Source organism: Mus pahari, chromosome 6 (genome assembly GCF_900095145.1).
Source record: "Mus pahari chromosome 6, PAHARI_EIJ_v1.1, whole genome shotgun sequence".
NCBI classification, from domain to species: domain Eukaryota; kingdom Metazoa; phylum Chordata; class Mammalia; order Rodentia; family Muridae; genus Mus; species Mus pahari.
The window spans coordinates 62724623-62740339 of NC_034595.1; the positions used below are offsets into that span (position 1 = coordinate 62724623).

Below are 15717 nucleotides of genomic sequence, written 5' to 3' on the forward strand. Positions count from 1 at the left end.
TGACAGTATTATAAAATTTCTGCTTGGCTCACAATAATTTTGTGAGTTACTTATGGCAACCAGGGTCCTGTAGACTTTTGACCATTAGTCCATCTTTTGAAACTATGATTAAACCTAAGAAGAGCTTTAAAGTTTCTGTCATTTCTTCTTCTACTTACATTTAACAATATTGATATCCTCTTTGTTTTCCAATCAGCCACAAGCTCAGATATGCACATTCTCATGAAGCCCCCTAATAGCAAAGGTGTGATGTTGGAGTGTCATTCAGGAGGTTGGTTCCCACAGCCTCATATGGAATGGAGAGACAACAAGGGAAATATCATTCCAGCTACATCAAAAGCCCATTCACAGGATGAAAACAAATTGTTCAACATGACAATGACCCTTCTTATTGAAGCCAGCTCTCACAGGAGTGTCACTTGCTATTTTCAAAACCGTCTAACTCATCAAGAAGAAAGCATAAGTATTGTCCTATCAGGTAAAATGTGTGTCAGTTCTTCAGTAACAGTCACTGTCACATATACTTGTTATTAGCATCTTCCTTGATTTGATTTCTAAAGACTGACTTTCTCTGGAACTTACTTACCATTTAGTTTGTTGTCTTACTTTCTTTGGTGTATTTATTTTTCCACTCTATATTCTTAGCTATTATAATTTGCATTTCTGTTATTTTGATAAAACATAATGGTCATAAACAAATTTGGGTGGGAAAAAAGTCTATTTGGATTAGACTGCTACATCATAGTTCATCACCAAGAAAAGCTAAAGCAGGAGTTCAAAGTAGAAACTTGGAGGTAGAAAGTCAAGTAGAGACCTCAGAGGAATACTGCTCACTGGCTTTTCTCCATGTGTTTCTCATCTTGTTTTCTGAAATAACTCAGAATCTCCTGCTCAATGATGGCACCACATAATCCCAATGGCATGGGTCCTACCAAAACAATCATCAGTCAAGAAAATGCTCCCCATACAGGGCCAAAGGCCAATCTGATGAAGGCAACTCCTTAGTTCAGGTTTCTTTTTCCTAGATAACTCTTGTTTGTGCCCAGTCCAAAAAAAAATTAACTGGTACATAGACTTTCAAAGTTAGAAGGCAAACCTTTCTCTTTTTTGTTTTATTTTTGTTTTGTTTTTCAAGACAGGGTTTCTCTGTATAGCCCTGGTTGTCCTGGTACTTACTTTGTAGACCAGGTTGTCCTCGAACTCAGAAATCCACCTGCCTCAGCCTCCCAAGTGCTGAGATTAAAGGCGTGAGCCACCACTGCTGGAGAAGGCAAAACTTTCAAGGTGTTCTTTAAGTATCACTAGAATTCTAAGGAGTACTCAAGTTATAATTCCCCTCCTCTGATTCTTATCGGAAAACTCAAAAGTTAATCCAAAAGTGTAATTATTATCATAAAATAAGGATATCAAGAAACAGCTTGTAGTTAATCCCAAGCTAGCATAATGTTTATGTTATGTGGTAGAATTTTATAGTTTCAGGATTTTATAATCAAATCATTAAATTCACACTTGACTTCCATTTTTAACATATTCACATATACAGAGATAATGCTAAGCCTAACTTTTGCATATATCCAGAAACTTTTTAATCCCAAGACAGGTGTATGAATCCAGTTTCCAGATACTGAAATGGTACCAATGACTTAGATTTAGTCACATATTGTAAAGGAATTTTTATCTAGCAATATGGCTGCTCTGGCAAGAGTTCACATCCAAAGACCTTCTAGATATATATGATCTGACTGAAATCATATACCTTTAATATCTCTAACTGGAATATAGACACACGCTTAGCATAATCCCAAACAATGGAGGAAATTTTAGTGTGTAGAAAGTAGTCATGTTTGAAAGAGACTGCTAATTCAGAGGAGAACAAAGTAATACATAAGAGAAAGATTTTAGAGAATGAGTCAGAGATAGCATATTCCCAACTCTCAGGAGAAGAGACATAAGAGTGGTGACTTAAAGAGCAGCACAAAGAAACAGAGTCAGTTCTATTGAGTTCATGCAGTTCCATTCAGTATCATTCAGTATTTGCAGTCAGTGCAGTTGAGTTCATGGAATTCAGAGGGAGTTTCTTGAAGCAAAGCAATTCAGTGAGAAACTGAGAGAAGCCATTTTCAATCAATCAGTGTGGAGAGGAGTCTTAAGCTAGAGCAGCTGATTTAAACTAGAAAGCCAGAATTAAAATACAAACAAAAACGAGAAAGGGTGAGCATATTCAACAGTAATCCTCCAAGATGACAGTTTTTTTAAGGTAAATAAAAAACATATCCTAAAAGAAAATTAAGTATAAAAACTGATGATAAAACTAGAAACAAAAATTTAATTTTATTCTGGTTATTCTGATAGAACAAGTCTAAAGATGTTCTCCAAATGAAAATATAGACCTTAATATTATATAGACACTTCTTGAGTTCTTCATATATTTTGGATATTAGCCCTCTATCTGAAATAGCATTGGTAAATATCTTTTCCCAGTCTGTGGGTTGCCATTTTGTCCTATTTACAGTGCCCTTGCCTTACAGAAGCTTTTCAACTTTATGAGGCCCCATTTGTCACTTGTTGATCTTAGAACATGAGACATTGGTAGTCTGTTCAGGAAATTTTCCCCTGTGCCAATTTGTTCGAGACTCTTTCGTACTTTCTCTTCTATTAGATTCAGCATATTTGGTTTTATGTTAAGGTCCTTGACCCACTTGGATTTGGGCTTTGTACAAGGAGATAACGATGTGTTATTTTTCTACATGCTGACCACCACTTGAACCAGCACCATTTGTTGAAAATGCTATCCTTCCCCCCCACACACACACACTGAATGGTTTTGACTTCTTTGCAAAGATCAAGTAACCACAGTGTGTGGGTTCATTTCTGGGTCTTCAATTTTATTCCATTGTTCTACCTGCCTGTCTCTACCAATACCTTGCAGGTTCTGTCACTATTGCTCTGTAGTATACCGTGAGGTCAGGAATGAGGATTTCTCCCAAAAGTTCTTCTATTGTTGAGAATGGCTTTTGCTATCCTGGGTTTTTGTTATTCCATGTAAATTTGAGGATTGCTCTATCTCTATCTGTGAAGAATTGAGTTGGAATTTTGATGGGAATTGCATTGAATCTACTGATGGCTTTGGTAAGATGGCCAATTTTATTATGTTAATCCTGCTGATCCATGAGCATGGGAGATCTTTCCAGTTTCTGAAATCCTGTTCAATATCTTTCTTCAGAGATGTGAAGTTTTTATTATACAGATCTTTCATTTACTTGGTTAGAGTTACAACAAAATATTATATATTATTTGTTACTATTGTGAACGGTATTGTTTCCCTAACTTCTCTCTCTCTCTCTCTCTCTCTCTCTCTCTCTCTCTCTCTCTCTCTCTCTCTTTTTTNTTATATATTATTTGTTACTATTGTGAACGGTATTGTTTCCCTAACTTCTCTCTCTCTCTCTCTCTCTCTCTCTCTCTCTCTCTCTCTCTCTCTCTCTCTTTTTTCTTTTTCTTTTTTTTTTGTTTTTTTGTTTGTTTTTGATTTTATGAGACAGGGTTTCCCTGTGTGGCCCTGGCTGTCCTGGAACTCACTCTGTAGACCAGGCTGGCCTTGAACTCAGAAATCTGCCTGCCTCTGCCTCCTAAGTGTTATTTATTTATTTGAGTTATTTTTATATCCATCCACTTTGTTGAAGTTGTTTATCATCTGAAGGAGTTCTCTCATGGAATTTGTGTGTGTGTGTGTGTGTGTGTGTGTGTCTTAGGTATACTCTCATATCATCTGCAAATAGTGATATCTTCAATTCCTTCTTTCAATTTGTGTCCCTTTGATCCAATTTTGTTGCCTAATTGCTCTGGTTAGAACTTTGAATACTATATTGAATAGGTAGTGGGTGAGTAGGCAGTCTTGCCTTGTCCTTGATTTTAGTGGGATTGCTTCAAGATTCCCTCCATTTAGTTTGATGTTAGCTATTGGTTCGCTGTATATTGCTTTTATTATGTTTAGGTATAAACCTTGAATTCATGATCTCTCCAACACTTTAACATGAAGGGCTGTTGTATTCTGTCAGAGGCTTTTTCAGCATCTAATAAGATGACCATTTAGTTTTTTTTTTTTACATTGAGGGATTTCTGTATATTGAACAATCCCTGTATCCCTGGGATGAAGCCCCCCTTCATCATGGTGAATGTCCTCAGGGGATGGGGGAGGGATAGGAAGTTTTTGCAGGGGAAACTGGGAAGGAAAATAACATTTAAAACATAAATAAATAAAATAACCAATAAAATAAAAATAAAAATGTGATAATAGGAAAGAAAAGTGAAAACATGAATTCAAGAGATTAATTAAAATTTTCAACCAAATAAAATTATGTATTATAGATTGAAATGAAGAATATGCTTATATATAATTTAAAAATGTATTAGAGAAAACACTTTTAATAAATTCAAAGATTTAAGCAATTCAAGACAGACACTACCTCAGAGTAAAAGACTAGAAAACAATTTTCCAAGCAAATGGTCCCAAGAAACAAGCTGGAGTAGCCATTCTAATACCAAATAAAATCGACTTCCAACCCAAAGTTATCAAAATAGACATGGAGGGGCATTTCATACTCATCAAAGGTAAAATCTACCAAGATGAGCTCTCAATTCTGAACATCTATGCTCCAAATACAAGGGCTTCACCATTCATTAAAGAAACTTTAACAAAGCTCAAAGCACACATTGCACCAAACACAAAAATAGTGGGAGACTTCAACTCCCCTCTTTCATCAATAGACAGATCCTGGAAACAGAAAATAAACACACACACATTGAAATTAACAGAAGTTATGAAACAAATGGATTTAACAGATATCTATAGAACATTTTATCTTAAAACAAAAGGATATACTTTTGCCTCAGCACCTCATGGAACCTTTTCTAAAATTGTCCATATAATCGGTAACAAAACAGGTCTCAACCATGTAGAAAAATATTGAAATTATCCCATGAATCCTATCAGATCACCACAGACTAAGGCTGATCTTCAATAACAAAATAAATAATAGAAAGCAAGCATTCAAGTGGAAGCTAAAGAACACTCTATTCAATGATAAATAGGTCAAGGAAGAAATAAAGAAAGAATTAAAGACTTCTTAGAGTTTAATGAAAATGAAGCCACAAAATACCCTTACTTATGGGACACAATGAAAGAAGTCCTAAGAGGAAAACTCATAGCTCTAAGAGTCTCCAAAAAGAAACTGTAGAGAGCATATACTAGCAGCTTGACAGCACACCTAAAAACTCTAGAACAAAAGGAAGCAAATTCACTCAAGATGAGTAGGCAGCAAGAAATAATCAAACTCAGGTCTGAAATAAGCCAAATGGAAATACAAAGAACTATATAAAGAATCAACCAAACCAGGAGCTGGTTTTTTGAGAAAATCAACAAGATAGATAAACCCTTAGCCAGACTAACTAGAAGGCACAGAGACAGTATCATAATTAACAAAATCAGAAATTAAAAGGGAGAAATAACAACAGAATCTGAGGAAATCCAAAAAAATCATCAGATCCTACTACAAAAGGCTATACTCAACAAAACTGGAAAACCCTGCTTGTGGACGTTGTACATCGTGGTGCGCACTAGGCTCCGCACCACGATGTACAACGTCCACAAGCAGTATCTATGCAAAAATACTCAATAAAATTCTTGCAAACCGAATCCAAGAACACATCAAAATGATCATCCATCATGATCAAGTAGGCTTCATCCCANNGATGCAGGAATGGTTCAATATACGGAAATCCATCAAAGTAATCAACTATATAAACAAAATCAAGGGAAAAAACACATGATCATCTCATTAGATGCTGAGCAAGCATTTGAAAAAAATCCAACACCTCTCCATCATAAAAGTATTGGAAATATCAGGAATTGAAGGTCTGTATCTAAACTTAATAAAAGCAATATACAGGAAACCAGTTGCCAACATCAAAGTAAATGGTGAGAAACTTGAAGCAATCCCACTAAAATCAGGGACTAGACATGGCTGCCCACTCTCTCCCTACCTATTCAATATAGTACTTGAAATCCTAGCCAGAGCAAATAGACAACAAAAGGAGATCAACGAGATACAAATTGGAAAGAAAGAAGTCAAAATATTATTTGCAGATGATATGATAGTATGTATAAGTGAGCCCCAAAATTCTACCAGAAAACTCCTCAACCTGATAAACAACTTCAGTAAAGTAGCTCGATATAAAATTAAGTCAAAACAAGTCAGTGGCCTTTCCTTATACAAGGGATAAACAGACTGAGAAAGAAATGAGGGAAAAACACCCTTCACAATATTCAGAAATAATATAAAATACTCTGGTGTGACTCTAACAAAGGAAGTGAAAGGTCTGTATGTTAAGAATTTCAAGTCTCTGAAGAAAGAATTTGAAGAAGATCTCAGAAGTTGGAAAGATGTTATGGATTGGCAGGATTAATATAGTAAAAATGGCTATCTTACTGAAAGCAATCTACACATTCAATACAATCCCCATCAAAATTCTAACTCAATTCTTCACAGAGTTGCAAAGGGCAATTTACAAATTCATCTGGAATAACAAAAAACTTAGGACAGTAAAAACTATTCTCAACAATAAAAGAACCTTAATTTTGATTAAAAACTGCATAGTACTGGTACAGTGGCATACAGTAGATCAATGGAATAGAATTGAAGACCCAGAAATGAACCCACACACCTATGGTCACTTGATCTTTGGCAAAGGAGCTAAACAATCCAGTCGGAAAAGGACAGCATTTTCAACAAATAGTGCTGGCTCAACTGGCAGTTAGCTTGTAGAAGAACATGAATTGGTCCGTTCTTTTCTTCTTGTACAAATCTCAAGTCCAAAGAACTCCACAGAAAACCAGAGACACTGAAACTTATAGAGGAGAAACTAGGGAAGAGCCTTGAACATATTGGCACAGGGGAAAAATTCTTGAACACAACACCAATTACTTGTGCTGTAAGATCAAGAATTGACAAATGGGACCTTATAAAATTGCAAAGCTTCTGTAAAGGAAAGGACACTATCAATAGGAGAAATTTACAACCAACAGATTGGTAAATTATCTTTATCAATCCTAAATCTGATAGGGGGCTAATGTAAGTACCTAAAAAAATGTTCAACATTCTTAAGCATCAGGGAAATGCAAATCAAAACAACCCTGAGATTCCACTTCACACCATTCAGAATGGCAAAGATCAAAAACTCAGGTGACAGCAGATCCTGGTGAGGATATGGAGAAAGAACACTCCTCCATTGCTGGTGGGATTGCAAGCTGCTACAACTACTATGGAAATCAGTTTGTTGGTTCCTCAGAAAATTAGACAGAGTACTACCGGTAGATCCAGAAATGTCATTCCTGGGCATATACCCAGACAACGCTCCAACTTGTAATAAGGACACATACTCCACTATGTTCATAGCAGCCTTATTTATAATAGGCAGAATTTGGAAAGAACCCAGATGCCCCTCAACAGAGGAATGAATACAGAAAATGTGGTACATTTACACAATGGAATGGATTCAGAACCATTACAACAGAGGAATGGATACAGAAAATGTGGTACATTAATCAACTATTAAAAACAATGAATTTATGAAATTCTTAGGCAAATGGATGTATCTGGAGGATATCATCCTGATTGAGGTAACTCAGTCACAAAAGAACACACATGATATGCACTCACTGGATATTAGTCTAGAAATTTAGAATACCCAAAATACAATTTGCAAAACATATGAAACTCAAGAAGAAGGAAAACCAAAGTTTGGATACTTCATTCCTTCTTAAAATGGGGAAAAATACCCATGGAAGGAGTTACAGAGACAATTTTCAGAGCAAAGAATGGCGATCCAGAGACTGCCCTATTTGGGGATCTACCCCATAAACAACCACCAAACCCAGACAGTAGGCAGATGCCAACAAGAGCTTGCTGACAGGAGCCTGATATAGCTGTCTACTGCTAGGCTATGCCCGTGCCTGGCAAATACAGAAGTAGATGCTCACAGTCATCCATTTGATGGATCACAAGGTCCCCAATGAAGGAGCCAGAGAAATACCCAGTGACCTGAAGGGGACTGAAGTCCCATAGAAGGAGCATCAATATGAACTAACAAGTACCCTCAGAGTTCCTTAGAACTATACCACCAGTCAAAGAAAACACATGGTGGAACTTGTGCCTCTAGCTATATTTGTAGCAGATGATGGCCTAGTCGATCGTCATTGAGAGAAGAGGCCCTTGGTCCTGTGAAGGCTCTATGCCCCAAATATAGGGGAATTCCAGAACCACGAATGAGAGTGGGTGGGTTGGGGAGCAGGGGGAGGGTGGGAGGGAATAGGGAATTTTTGGAGGGGAAACTAAGAAGGGGGATAACATTTGAAATGTAAATAAAGAAAATATCTAATAAAAAACAATCAAAAAAGAACAAGGAGAAATAAAAGAAAATATCTAATTAAAAACAGATAAAAAGCAATTCAATAAAAATATATTATACAGACAAGAATAAACAAAAGCTAGAGATAAGAAGTTTTGTAGAACAAACTGTATCTTCTTCATAACAAGCAGTTTTCTACATGTGAGGGTTTGAAGCCAGTCTGTGCTTGGTGTAGTCCTGCAATCGTGGAAAATATGCAATCCAAAATTTTAGGAAGAGGGAGCCACAGTAACAAAATCATCATGTTAGTAACTATATTCTCATTCCTCATTACTTTTTGCCATACTTTCATTGTTATCTAAGTCTGAATTATGTCTATGACTATATCATGTCTTAGAAATACTACCCTATCTCTCTTGTTTCTGATAGTTAATGATTGTGTATCTTGAACATAAAGATAGGGTGATTTACTGAAAATATCATCTGTGTTAAATCCTCTGAAATTGCTTCATATTTAGATATAATTAAACATCTTCCTTTTTATTATCTGTGTCCCTGTTACTTTAAAGGCTTCACCTCCTAGTGTTCTTCTCTATCTCATCTACTCAAACATCCATATAAATAACATCTGCCTTCCAATTTTTCCTCTAGCTGTCTTTTTACAGCATATAGTAAGTTCAATTAACTTTCCTTGTCTCTTTCAATTCAACATTCAAGTCTCCCTTTCTAACAACTATTACCTTGAGAACCTGAAGCATATACCCCATCTGCATTCATGCACCTGGGAATATCATTTTCCTTACCCTTTAACTCTGTTGCCTTTTTTATTAGTTCCTTACTTTTTTAACATATTATGCAGCTATAATGTTATGCTATTTTTTATATATGTATCCTTTCCTAAATATAAATTTTAAAGGAATTAATAAAACCAAAATGGTGTGCTGAATGTATGAATCAGTATTGGTATATATCCATGAAATTAGCCAGCTATTTTCCAGAAGAGACTTAAGAAAAAACAATTAAAGCCACAGATTTGGTTGAAAGATGTATTTGTGTGCATATGTGTTTACATAATCCATTGAACACATATATTTATATATAAATGAGAAAAGAAAAAAACTAATGTATTTGTTAGTGTATTTTCAATTTCATTGAGTTAAAAAAGATACATTTGATGATGTAGTATTTTTGTTAAGTATTTATGGACTCTAAAGAACATGTTTAAAGTAATTGTAATTAACATAAACATTAAAAATTGTAGTATTAGCCGGGCATGGTGGCACACACCTTTAATCCCAGCACTCGGGAGGCAGAGGCAGGGAGATTTCTGAGTTCAAGGCCAGCCTGGTCTACAGAGTGAGTTCCAGAACAGCCAGAGCTATACAGAGAAACCCTGTCTCAAAAAAACAAAAAAAAAAATTGTAGTTTTAAGGAAACATTTAGGTATATGTTCCATTCATTGAACATAATGAGGAATCAAGTAAGTTGACAAAGAAAAGATCACAATCAAATTTAATCATGTAGGAATTTGTTACTGACTCAGTGGATGGCAAGCTGACCAAATTCCAGTTTGAGCTCACTGGGTTACCAGGCATGAGAGTTTATCAGGGAAAGGAACTAACTCCTGTAAATTATGTGCATGAATGTAACAGCTAAATACAGATTTATTCCACAACAAACAAATATTCAAAATGGTGTAGGAGAATTCTTGGCAGTCTGAAGACAACCACCTGATAGACATAATGACTTGTTTTTAGATAGTATAGAATTTTTATCTTGGAAGAAAGATATAAAAATTTATATGAAGATCATATAAAAAACTTACACCAACCTTAGTGTCTAGATATATTCATAATCTGTATTTCCAGATTTGATAAGCACATTCAATTTAGCAGTGCACATATGGTGACACTTCAGACATGTGTACTATAGCACTGAGTTGGACTGACTTTATAAAAACACTTGGATGCCTACATCTGAGCATTAGGGAAGATTTAGATCTTGATAACCTCAAAAGAGTTGAAAAGTCTCTCTCTTTCCTCCTAGCAAGCTTATGAGTCAGGATAGATGATGGGAAGTAATGAGAGACGTGACCTCCACATACCTTTGTGTCAGCACCACAATAAATCTCACCTGTTTTATTTTCTCTCTGTTTCTGTCTTGCTCTTTTTCTCCCCATTGAAACTGCCCCTCCATACTTGCCTAGGCCTGATATTCTAGGATAGATGGCTATTATAACAAAATTCAAACAAATCACCATTCCAAACTAGGTATGACCAAGCCAAGTTTTCTCAGTAATAAGATTTATGACTCACTATTTCAGGTGAACTATTTTCATGGAAAAGTGTTTGGATAATGATTCTGACTACAATAGGATTCATGGTGATACCCTTCTGCATGACTTACTGTGTTCAGCAACATCTCATATATGGTAAGTAGTCCTGAGTGTGGAGACCATAAGTGGAAGAAGGGGAAGTTGCTAATGCTAATCAATCATTACTTTCCAAGTCGTTTTTTTTTTTTTTTCAGTTCAAAACTCTTGGGTCAATATTTTGTCCTATATCCTCTGCTTTTGCTGATGGAGCTTCTGACAATGCTGTTTACAAAAGCTGGCATTGTCATTACTTTAATCAAGTTGAAAACACTTTTACCTATGGTGATTAGAGAGCAGTAAAAAGTGACTTGGGTATCTCATCAGCTATGCTCGAGTGAGAACTTCAGAAATATAGGGATTTATCTTTGAATTATAAAGGATGAAGTAAGTAACCTGTCACTCAGGATATTGTAAATAATCCAAAATAAGCTCATTGGTTCACTAATATAGACTTAGAACCATTGATTCTTCTTCAGATGTACGCTGTTGAAGTGAATAAACTGATTCTTTGATTGTTTGTTCATTTTTGTTTTATTTTTAATTGTTTAGTTTTGTTTTGTCAAACCAGAAAAAGTTGGGGGGGAGTGGTTACATACACTATGCAATGGTCAGTGTGAGTTTGATCAATCAGTCTGAGGATAAGGTATCTGTACAAGCCAATTCTATATCTAAATCTTTTCCTATGAGATATGAAAATTTGAGCCTATTTTCTTTAGTTATACTTGCATGTTCTTTGGGATGAGATATGAACTATGCAACCAAGCCTTAGCTATCTGAGAGTAGATTATCATCTGAGAAAGATAGCCATTTTGTGAAAATTTTTCTTTACATTGCATCAGGTGGAATGCCTCATTGGTAAATGTTCTGTGTTTCATGGGTTTATGGAGACAAACCCCAAATGCTTGGTTGACTGTATATTGCAATCTCTAAAAAGTATCTGATACTACAGAAAATCATAAGAAAGCTCTGTAAGCAGTCACTTGTCTATTCCTTGGGTGATGATGCATGAAACTGAGGCTTATCTGCCTACCTAGAAAGAATTTTCCCACATGAGGGGAGGATGATGATATGAAAAGACAGGGAAGTTGCTATCCTTCACACTACTCTCAGATTTGACAGTAAAAGATAAACAAAAGAAAGATGAGAAGGAGATCTGAACTTGCCACTTCCGACAGCTGTTGAGTGAAGTTGTTGGATCTTTGGTAAGGAGATCTTCTCTATAACAGAAAACTTAGAAACCACTGTTATAAGTTATATATACATACAGGTACACCTATACACCCACACATACACACATATATATCTATAGCTATACACATAGATATCAATACAGATATATAGATATAGATATATAGATATATGGAGGAAACTCATGAGGTAACTGGGATAGAATATACCCACCATCGATGATTTTTCATATCAGGAAAAGAAAGGCAATGATAGGCATCCAAGGGATATTTATGGAATATTCACAATCTGGACTGCGTAAAATTGGGAATATTTTTATGATAAACAGTGAGTTTCTCAGGAAATAGATTGTGAGGTTGTGGGTCATGGGAACAGATGGGAGAATGTGGGTATCACAGGACTGGAAAAAACAGCTAATTTAACTATCAATCCTGCATAACCCTAGGCAATACAAGGACAGCAGTCTGGATGGACAGACTCTTGAGAGATGCTTTAAATACTTAACTATCTCCAGCCAAGGTTCTCATAATTATTAGGGACAGAAAGGAAATTTTAAAAAATAGCCATCACCAAGCAATGTTGTTAAACAGGATGTGGTCAGTGCTCAGATTTGCAGACTGGCTAGAAACTGTTTATAGCAACTCAAGGGAAAAAAATCACTTCCTGGTATGGCATTTTTGTAGCTTTCCTGAGCCCTATGGTGGATGTGACCTTTATGAAATAGAAGAGACTTTGACAGATCTGAATGACTTATATTGTTATTTAGATTAGGTTGTTAAAAATCTAATGAAATCAAGATGGAATAAACAGAGGACAATTTAGATAAAAGGGTCTGCTAGGTTCACTCAAAGACAAATGGGCCATCTGGGATGCTAGGGCACCTGTTCATCCAAATACAAAATGTTATATATCAGTAAACTTCTAGTAGGCTTTAACACCTTAGAAAGAGTTCATAGAAGGCATAAATGTTTAAAAAGAACATAAAGAAATTATTGAGCTTTTTATAGAGATAGGTTATTATTCCCTACCAGAGTATATTATGAATATTTCTTCCCTGCAAATAAGTACTTTGGAAGTGAAGATTTTTATCCATCATCTTTCAATAACCAGATATGGCTAATGAAGAAAAGAGGTTTTGGTGTTAGATCAGAGCTGGTCAGAACCACAGCAAATACTGCAGTGGTAGGCAGAGCAGGCCAAATATTATTCTGCTCTTCCTTAGGACTGAGCCAGGATAAGCAGCACAATATGACACAGCCACAGGGACATAGTAGCATTGTAGACTGTGGAGGCCAGATGGATTATAGAATATGATTGGATTGTAGATGGATATATGAGAAGTTTTTCATATTCATGTACTTGTACCAATATGGATTTTTATAAACATATCATTAATATAAAGAATAAGATCTTTTAATGCAGTACTCATTCTTGTTCATGTTTCTTTATTAGTGTTCTTTCATCCCTACAAAAAAATTAATTGACTCTTGCTTGAAGTGGATAGTAGTGAGTCTTCAAAGATCCTGTCCACCCCATGTAAAATATAGTTCATTATGTAAGGCTAACTCATAAATGTCATAGATTTGAAAGTATGTGTGAAAACAATTAAGGAGTGTTTGTCAAGACAACATGTGTAAGTAAAAACCAACAAGAAAGACACTGTAAGGATCCAAATGGATGTTAGATGAAATTCTTAATGAATGGGGGCCCTAACTCTCTAGAAACTCTCTGAGGTGAAGGAAGCCCCAAGATCTCACAAACCACAAGACTATTTCTTCTGCTGTTGGTTATGCTGAAACTAGATGATAAAAAGATGTGGCTAATTATATTCCACCATTTGTCTACATAATATGAAAAAAATCAGGCTAGGAGAAAATTGAACGTTCTTTACCTGAGCCCTGGCTTTCATTGTGCCAGGAGATGCAATATAGACTACTTTTGTTTAGATAAACAGTTTTAGAGTACCCAACATAGCACATTTAAAACACTTGGGTTTCTACCCAGAGAATGCTTCTGCTACTATAATGTAGAGGGAAATCTGAATTTTTCAATCTCTGTGGAGATTGCTAGCAGTCCATGCTCCTGAACAAAAGTGACATTTGTTATAACATAGTGACTCAATTCTTAGCTATAAAGTAAAAATAGTATTCATCTACACAACTATCTCCAAAGTTCAAAAAAAAAAAGTCTTGAAAATGAATCAAAAGAATATAAGAACTTGATGAAAGGGTGGAGGGTTCTGTAGTTGTTTCTTTTAAATAGAAACATTTCTTCCTAGAGAGTGATGGAAGAGTCATAACATTTAGGAAGCTAAGGAAACTTAAAAGGATCAGAAAGATCATGGAACTTAGATATCTCATGATACTCATTCTTAGTATTGTTCATAAAATCATTAAAAAATACTTCTGAGATAATTTCAGTGGAAGATGTATGTTAAGCACAGAGCTCTAAGGAAGCAACTTTCATGAGTTACCATTTTCACCGGGAAGGATTTTTAGTTATAAAGTTACCTTTGAGATATGCATGTTTTTCCAAGTAACTCCAGAAACTTATTGATCTACCAAGCTGAACTTAGGTGGAATACTTTTTTGTTCTATTGTAGATGTATCTGCAATTGTTTATTCATATCTCCCCATGACAAACATACAGCAACATCTGTCATAAACCTAAACTTAGAACTTTGATATATCTAGTGTTACTAGTACTGGGTGGATACTCCCAAAAACTGTAAGTCAGTATATAACAGATAATTGTACATCCTGATTTATTGAGGCACTACTTAAAGTAGATGACCACTGTGAGATCAGATTTGATGTTTGTGAACAGAGGAGTACATAAAAATATATAAGAATGTGATATAAAATGATGGTGAAGTTTTATTCAGCTATCAAGAATAAAATTGTCAATTGAAAAGCATAAAGTGAGTGTAACCAACCAGGTAATTAGTATTTTAACTGATAGACTCAGAAATACAAATACCACACTTTTCCTCATTTGTGGATGGTAGAGTTTACATAGATACAAAAAACAGTTAAAATGTGTATGATATTAATGCTAAAATAACATTCTCTGGGAAGTAAAGGAATCATGAAGTAAGAAGGATTTTATTGTGGGGTGGCAATATAGCCAATGATTAATGTATATCTGAATAAAATATGTTAAATAAACTCACCATGATCTGTGATGATAGGTGGGGATGAATAAATGCCAATAAAATTAGCATTCTCAAACTCATATATAGTTTTGCCATAGGTTTATCTTTCTAGAACATATTCAGACCCTCTAGATCTCCTACAATGAATTGATTATGGCCACCCCCTAATGATATGGAAATGAATATTTCTTCATTTCTCTAAAGTTTCTGGATTTTCTCCTTTATGTTTCTAACTACTCTTTTGAACACTGCTATATTACTGAAATAGACATCAGTTTCAACTTCTGCTGTGGGGCATGGTGTGGGTTCACACTTTTGAAAGTCACAGTTTCACAACTTTCTCTATGCTAGATAACACCTGTAAAGATAAACTTTCCAGAAGTTTTCTTTTTATTGACATTATCAAAGATTTTCACATAAGTATTTGCAATTAAGAGACAGACACACACATAAACACACATGCACAAGCACATGGATATGCGTACATACATGTGTGCATATGAGCACGCATGCATGCACATACACAGAGAGAGAGAGAGAGAGAGAGAGAGAGAGAGAGAGAGAGAGAGAGAAAAGGGGAGTTGGAGGGAGAGGG

General features: G+C 35.4%; 1 protein-coding gene across 1 annotated transcript in view; it reads left to right on the forward strand.

Moving 5' to 3' along the window:
- Positions 1 to 15717, forward strand: part of LOC110323833 (selection and upkeep of intraepithelial T-cells protein 2) — a 26381-nt gene that overhangs the window by 6981 nt on the left and 3683 nt on the right. Inside the window, exons 3-4 of the mRNA XM_021201197.1 lie at positions 197 to 478; positions 10730 to 10837. Coding sequence (XP_021056856.1) covers positions 197 to 478; positions 10730 to 10837 — 390 coding nt within the window. The remainder of the gene's footprint in view (positions 1 to 196; positions 479 to 10729; positions 10838 to 15717) is intronic.